The sequence below is a fragment of the Clinocottus analis genome, unplaced genomic scaffold (assembly GCF_023055335.1).
Source record: "Clinocottus analis isolate CAN_PGR_092001 unplaced genomic scaffold, fCliAna1.0.p SCAF_6, whole genome shotgun sequence".
In the NCBI taxonomy this organism is placed as follows: domain Eukaryota; kingdom Metazoa; phylum Chordata; class Actinopteri; order Perciformes; family Cottidae; genus Clinocottus; species Clinocottus analis.
In genome coordinates this window covers 12,882,461-12,890,510 of record NW_027176218.1, presented here as the reverse complement: position 1 = coordinate 12,890,510, position 8,050 = coordinate 12,882,461, and the positions used below count along the sequence as shown (strand labels likewise).

Here is an 8,050-nt window from a genome sequence, read left to right as displayed (position 1 = left end):
ATGTATGCTTAATATACATAATTAAAAAATAACAAAGATTGTCTTTCTTTGCTAATCTAGACGCGTGCAGATGTCATCGGATCAGATAGAAGTATATGTGAGCTACTACTCTGAGTTAAGGAAAGTCAAGACCTACTGATGTAAATATGTCAGTGTCCGACCTGTAACCTGGGGAACCCAATGGCCTGTTGCTCAGTTTTACAGGAACAGCCAATAACCTCAATTAATATATTGTTATTTATATAATCAGAATCAGCATTAAGTGTTGTTTGTTTGTTTTTTGTTTGTATGTTTTATTCAGTCAATCATTACAATACAACACAATATAATATTAGTCTATATAATATACAAACAGAAATTATTATCATGAATTAAATCAGATAATCAATTTGAAATAAAGAAATATATATATATATATATATATATATAAAATTCCATACTCATACACAACTCTAATACATGTGCAGGTAGTGTGGCTGACTATGTTTCTGGTGTTTGGGATTTCCGTGACCACACAAGTTGTAACACTGCATCACAGAGCTATTCGATCCTTCTTGGGAGTTTACAAATCTACTTTTGTTTTGGCCTTTAATGGGATATTGGGAACCTCCAAGCATCAGACAGAAGTGTCAAATGCTTCGACTTTGGAATAGACTTGTGAAGGTGTCTCATGAAAGAATAACTAAAAAGATATTTCAATGTGACATTACCATCCCTGGGACTAGGGTTTGAAATCTCGGTTTAATTTAAACGATTTGTCATTCATTTTCCAGTTACTTTGTGATATTAAAAGGATTAGGACCAAACTGATAAGCAAATAGTCTGTTAATATATGGCGTAAACTAAAGTTACAAACTTATTCTCTCATAAAGAATAACTTTAGTGCAAAACTTTATGTGGAGTATAAATAAAAACAAAGATCCCGATTGTAAATCTCAGGAACATTACCATTAGCTTTAGAGACTGATAGGTTTAACTACACTCCAGAGGACAGAATCTGTTTGCTGTGAGAGCTTGGGGGAATTGAGAATAAGGTTCACATTTTATTTTATTGTCCTATCTACAAGTACAAAGGGATGTGCTGTCTAGTAAAAGAAGTTCAGTTTATGTTGATTTCTTTTGGACAGATAACTGTGAAAAACTCAGTAAAGGAATATTTTTTGATTGGCAAGGCCTGGAAGAGTTTAAGATATGACGGTGAAGTAACCTGTAGATTTCTAATTGAATGAAACTATATGAAATGTGTCCACCGTAGCTGTACTTTTGGTGTCTTATAAACCCGTGAGGGTTGGGCACTTTATGAACTTCAAACGAAAATAGAAAAGTTTGTTGTATTTATTTTTTTTTCAGAAGAACCATGAAATATTACTGCCAGTGGATCCTTTTGTAAGAACATCACTCATAATTAATAATAAAAAAGTAAGATGCACACAAGTTATCAAAGTATTTGCAGCACATCAAAGCCAATATATTTTATTACAAATGTGTCTACAATATTTTTGAGGATCAATTGCATTCTTCCTGCAGCACAAGTCTTTTTGCAATCATAAGAATATAAAGTTTATCATATGCAAATCTTTTACTTCACTTTACTTCATGATCGTGGCCAAATTCTTGAGTTTGACTCTGCTGTTTACTCCGCAGAGGCAACCATGCTCACTGGTCCGACAGAACCCACAACCATCGGCTCAGGATGTGTTTGGTCCACAGCCGTGACATCTCTCCCTACAAACAGACAAACAAACATGGTCAGATTTATGTGCATTTTGCTCCTTTAATTCTGCAGATTATAAATTCATTTCTTACTTTTTCTGTAGCATGTTGGTTCACAGGAGTAGCCCGCTGTAGGAGTGCACACAGCTGTACTGCAGTGAATGTACACCTGAACAAAGAAAAGCATGTAAGTAGAGCAGTACACACATATGTTGTTGAATCAGTTTATCATCAGTGGATTAAATTATTACCTGTTCCTTCATAGGTTGCATTGAATTGGGGTCAACAAAGGTAAACATTTTGAACAAGAAACGTCTATAGTGACTGGGTAAGTCCAGACCAGAGGAGGGGCCGACTGGAACCAGTGAGGACAAGTAGTTATCATTCCTGTATGGACACCTGGATGAAAAGAAAATGGCATCAAAGCAACTCCTCTGTAATTCAATTGAATAGGGAAGCCAGTGATTTCATAGCAGTCATTTCTCTTTCACTTATCCTAATGAGCAGAAGTGTAAACTCTGATAAAAATGGTTGAACATGTTGTTTTAAACAGAACAAGAGTGTTAAATTGGTGTTTTAGTTACCCGTCTTTCAGAATGTCCCACTGGGGCAGACTGTGAGGGTTGGGGCCTGTGGTCGCCCAACAGCGACCAAGAGTCAGAACAAGGTTGGGATCAGTCTTTTCCACGAGTTGAACCTCCACGTACACAGGTTCCCTCAGTACTTTGGTCACAGGATAGTCAGCCTCCGTGTAGCACGAGGTATAGGCCACGTCCACTGTGAGAGCAGGGACCAGTTAGTATGACAGCCATCTACAAACACAGCAGTGCTGCCAAGCCGACATTCACTTACCTTCATTACAACCCTTTGACATGCATTGTCCATTACCCAACCTCAGTTCCACTCTGATGGGTCCCAGAGCAGCAACTGGTAGAGGAGGATCTGATAACGGTAATACTTCTGCAACCACAGTTAGAACAGTGGTGCCAATGTACCTAGCCTGGAAGATCAATCTGAAAAGAGAAAACTGTCATTATGTTGCTTGGTCAGATCTGTTATTTAGATATTACCAAATTACTTTTAAAAAGCATCACCTACTCATAGTGACTGTCTCTGGTAATGGCTCCACGACGCCCGGTGTCCACTTCATATGAGGACAACATTTTGTTCTCATAGATTATAACACCAGGCTCCTCCTACAAAATGTAAAAGAAAAAGACATTATGGGGTAAAAATGTTCCCTTTTTTTTAACTGGTGGAAAAGTTGATAAACTCAAGGTCTTACCAAAACAACGGTGCCACATGAGGTAACAGGAAAGTAGTAGATGGCAAAGTCTGAATTAGAGTCAACATGTGAACAGCTTGGATCGTTGCTCAACAGTGAGATTGATTCGAGGTCAATGTTGGGCAGCGTGGCATCTCTCGCCACTACGACAATGAAATGGCCGTCTTTGGTGCACTGGACGGTCACTGATGGCAGAAAAACAAGCATTAAAGGTTAAATATGTAGAACACCTTTTTTGCATCCTCCATTACGGTCCATTGCATGAAATTCTTTTCAAAACTCACCTGCCTTTCCATAGTAGCAGTTTCGGCCATCAAAACAGCAGTTTATGTCTTTGCATCCATCAGCAGTGATGTCAGGAAGTCCACAAGGGACTCTCGTGCTTTTTGACACTTCACAACTCTCGGCAGGAGGAGGCTTTGGTCTCTGTGGCGTTTGAGGGTGCTTTTGCTGCTGCTGACCACCGCTTCCCGAAGTAGCTCTGTCCGACAATGTACTAAGTGATGTAGTTCCGCTAACTGTAGTAGTACCAGGACCTGTTAAAGAACCGCTAAGCACTGTAGTAGTGGTACCTGATACACCGGCACCAGAACCGGTTAGCACCGTAGTACTGCCAACACCTGCAGTACCGCTCCCTGTTGTAGCACCGCTAACCACTGTACTACTGCTAAGCCCCGAATCATTGGCATGCCGAATAGGTTTGTCGTAGAGAGGATAATGGCCGTGGTGATGTCTATGGTTATGCCTATGGCCGTGTAAATGTAGATGACCATGACCATGATGATGACCGTGGTAATGGCTTTGAGCGGTCTTTGCAGGAAGATTCAAAATCCCTTGGCCCTGAGCCTCTACCTCTGTCCCAACTAAGCATGCTAGCAGTGCTAGTGCCACGAACGAGGCGACACCCCAGTGCTTTGCCATGGTTCAACAGCGGTTTGACCTGGACAGTCACCAAGTGTACAACTTGTGTTGTATGTGCTGCAGCATTTATACGCTTGATGTTTTTAAAAAAACCTCCTCTGAGGCAGAACAACCACCAATTACAGCTTCCCATTTTTTCAATAGTCACTTAAAAGCTTCAGAGTTGTATTATGTCATGTTTTTGTATATTATTTAGGGGGGTGGTTTGATAAGCCTTTTGGCAACTTCACAAGATCAGACACGTGTCCTAGACTAGGTCACCTTTTTTTAAAAGTCTTTGTGACCTCAAGAGCCATTTGTCCCCAAACGTTCAATTTGCTAGTTCACAATGGCAAACATATTGATCTTTTCTCTGGATCTGGAACAAAGTTTGTCACAATATGTGCCTTATGAACACAATATTTGAAAAATAACCATGTTGCAGTTTCTTAAACAGAGGAACTTTTAATCCACTGCAAGACAAACATCCTTTGAAGGTTGATGCAAGATATATCTTTCAACCTTTACCAGATGTATTATATAATACATACAGTATTATACATTTCCTATATCAGTTTTATAATCATAGTATTGAGGAGCTTTTTCTTCTTTTGTCAATACCTAAGTATACAAATAGATACTTACAATATATTAGATTGATATATTATGTCTTTTAGTAGACTTAATACTTACACTATGCAATACTGCTGTACTATACTGAAGACTGTTTTGCTACTACATTTCACTTCATAATATATTACACTTATATAAAATGTATAATGTACGAGCCTTTTTTTAATTTTTTAATTTGACCATATCATGTCATACAGGTGTACCATCGTTTGAGACTTTACTTTGAGGAGACGGCATCGTCTAAGATAAACACTGGAATAATTTTCCCACCAGTTGAACCTGAACACGCGCACCTCTCTCAAGTGTGACAGCGATTATAACCACATAACTATATAGATTCTATTTAACTGGAGGATACACCTTTTTTTCTACACGTATATCTTAAACCTTTGAATATAAACAGGAGCCGGGCCACCCTACAGAGGAAACAGATTTAGGCCACTTGTTAGAATTTTTTTTAATTAATATAAAAGTTGGATAAAATTTCCACTTCTCCTCTTCTTATTTGTAGTTAGGTGTGGGTAGGTTTCACAAACTGCCAGTGCAAGTAGCTGTCAGGGAAGTGCCCCGACTCGTCAGATAATTGCCACCAGTAGTCAGACAGGTGCCACCACTCGGGGACAGTAGTCACGGAGGTGCCACCGAGTCGCTGCTCTCATGGCACCTGGTTGACATCTACCACATGCTTGCCGCTGCCAGTAATCACACTCGTTGTCTCTTAATTTAATTTACATTACCGACCGTTGAGTCTTTTTAGGCTGAAATGACGAATATTGTAAAATAGAACATGACTATGAAATAATACATTTTTGCAAGAAGAGACACAGTTATACAGAGTCGCAAGGAGTCTGTAGAAGTAAACACCAAGTCATAGAGTTATAGGGAGTGACCAGGGTGGGTAGATAGAGAGAGAGAGAGAAGAGAGAGAGAGAGAGAGAGAGAGAGAGAGAGAGAGAGAGAGAGAGAGAGAGAGAGAGAGAGAGAGAGAGAGAGAGAGAGAGAGAGAGAGAGAGAGAGAGAGAGAGAGAGAGAGATAGATAGATAGATAGATAGATAGATAGATAGATAGATAGATAGAAATCCAGGGTTCAAATAGCTCGAGACATCACACAACATAATATATACACCCCAACATGGCCGCCAAAGCTTGTTGTGGTCACGTGGGTGAATACGCTCTATACCAGTTCATTTAAAAACCTCTTGGACACGAAGTCCCCCCCTACTGGGGAAGAATGCTCCTTAATGAGCTCTAATCACGTGTTCATGTAAACCCAGAATTAATAGCAGACCCATTGATATATACATTCAAAAAAAGTCAGCAAATCCTGGCCTTACTAGCCAATAATAGTAGACTTTTCATTTTTAAAACATAATTCAACCATAAATATTAACACATACCATAAGTATTACTCGAAAACTCTCGAGCGAGCACCCCGAGTTATGGGAAAATGATTGTTTGACCCGATAGCTTCATGCCACACACTATTGCCATACCATTGTGTAAAGCTTATGGCTTACAGAAGCCAAATCCGCCTGTAAACCTCTTCTGACACAAAGCACCGACTATATATCGAACCTTAAACACACTGCAGCCAGCAACATATTTTTTTGATTGAAATATGACTCACTTTTTAAAGAAAGAAATATTCTTTGCTCGATTGTTATGCGTGCCTGTTTCCTGGTAAGGCCTCTGCTGTGTACCAAGATGCATTCAAGCTACACAGAGAAACTCAGAGTTTTCTAAGTCTCAGCCAATCAACTACTCTGGGTTTCAAAATGTGGAACAAGACTAATTTTGAGTGGCCAAAAGGCTGTCAAAACCATTGGGATGAATTTAGACTATTCCCATAAGCTGGTATGATTCAAAGGAGAGAGGTTTAAGACAGTTTTCATGCTCAAACTGGATGACATACAGCTTGGGAAGTGGGAGAGAAACAGAAGAAAAAAAGTCCTCTGCCGCTATCTTATGATGATTTCAGGGCAACAATCATTAAGTTGTGATAGTTTACTGCATTTGACTGCAGTATGTGGATGTAGTTAACACCATTAGTGATATAAAGTGAAATAGAGTGATAAATGATAAAATGGCAATGTAACACACAAATCAGAGATGCTCTATTTTGAGATTTACCTCAACTAAATAAATTGCTACAAATGTATGACTTGACTTAATCAAACTCAATCTTTGCAGAGAGACTGTTAACATACTGTGCTATTTTATAGTAGAAAATAAAGTTTGCCAGAATACTTCATTCTAAACTTTTAGCCTTCTGGAAGTTTCTTTTTCTTGAATATTTGTTCTGTGTTCTATGAACAACAAATAAACCCTCTCAATATTAGAGAGCGCAAATGAGCTCCACACCCGCGCAAATCAATCAGCTGTGCGTGTAATTTACTTTAACAAGCGCTTTTACATCACTTTGCCAGCAAAATCCCTGCTCCTGCGAGCAAAAGTTGCTCTCACGCGAGTAAAAGTCCCTCTCGCAAATCTTTAACCTGCTCGCTTGCAAAGCTCCACTATTGTTCCCTGTTTGCTGGTGCAAAATGCATTATGATATACAACCAATTTGAAGACGAGGATTGTGACCAATTAGATTACATTACAATTAGACACAATGGTGACTGGGTCCGCCCAGTTACTGTCAAAATCTATGCGTCACGTCGACGCTTTACTGTCAAAATCTTTTTGACAGTAAAGCCTGGTTCATGCTTCTGCGTCAGGTCAACGGCGTACCTATGGCGTAGGTACCGCGTCGACGCACACCTCTACGCCGTAGCCTGACGTGCACCTCCCCAAAATCCTAACTATACGTCACGTCGACGCGGACCGCAAGCGCTGTGATTGGTCCGATCAGAACGTAATTTCCAGCAGTTGCTTTTTTTCTTTAGCGGTCGAACAGACCACCTCCGCAAACGTCTTCTCTGTCGCCTGCGCTTCAACATTTGCAATATAAGCATTTGCTCTTCAATTTTGATGACCTCCGACTCTATAACTCGTGAAACCACACAGCCACACACACCCGGCGGCATGGCCGTGAATTGCAGAGCAACGCAGTCCCTCGACGTAGAACTTGGAATGCTATACGACGGCGTAGGTACGGCGTAGGTGCGGCGTAGGTGCGGCGTAGGTACGGCGTAGGTACGGCGTAGGTACAACGTAGGTACGGCGTAGGTACGGCGTAGGTACAGCGTAGGTACCGCGTAGGTACGGCGTAGGTACGGCGTAGGTACGGCGTAGGTACAGCGTAGGTACGGCGTAGGTACAGCGTAGGTACAGCGTAGGTACAGCGTAGGTACGGCGTAGGTACAGCGTAGGTACGGCGTAGGTACAGCGTAGGTACGGCGTAGGTACGGCGTAGGTACAGCGTAGGTACAGCGTAGGTACGGCGTAGGTACAGCGTAGGTACAGCGTAGGTACGGCGTAGGTACAGCGTCGACGTGACACAGAAGAATGAACTAGGCTTTAGTAGGTAAGAGAGGGAGAGCAGATAACAGACACGTGAGCGTAGGGTTAAAGCT

The 8,050-nt window shown here is 40.8% G+C and overlaps 1 protein-coding gene across 1 annotated transcript; it reads right to left on the bottom strand.

Annotated features, from left to right (window-relative positions):
• Nucleotides 1-1,378: 1,378 nt before the first annotated feature.
• Nucleotides 1,379-3,919, bottom strand: LOC137803748 (zona pellucida sperm-binding protein 4-like). Its single transcript, XM_068602464.1, has 8 exons — nt 3,283-3,919; nt 2,999-3,183; nt 2,812-2,909; nt 2,566-2,726; nt 2,298-2,490; nt 1,965-2,112; nt 1,807-1,882; nt 1,379-1,725 (listed from the first exon to the last, which is right to left on the bottom strand). The coding sequence occupies exons 1-8, from the start codon at nt 3,917-3,919 to the stop codon at nt 1,634-1,636; spliced, it is 1,590 nt and encodes a 529-aa protein (XP_068458565.1). The 3' UTR covers nt 1,379-1,633.
• Nucleotides 3,920-8,050: the final 4,131 nt, after the last annotated feature.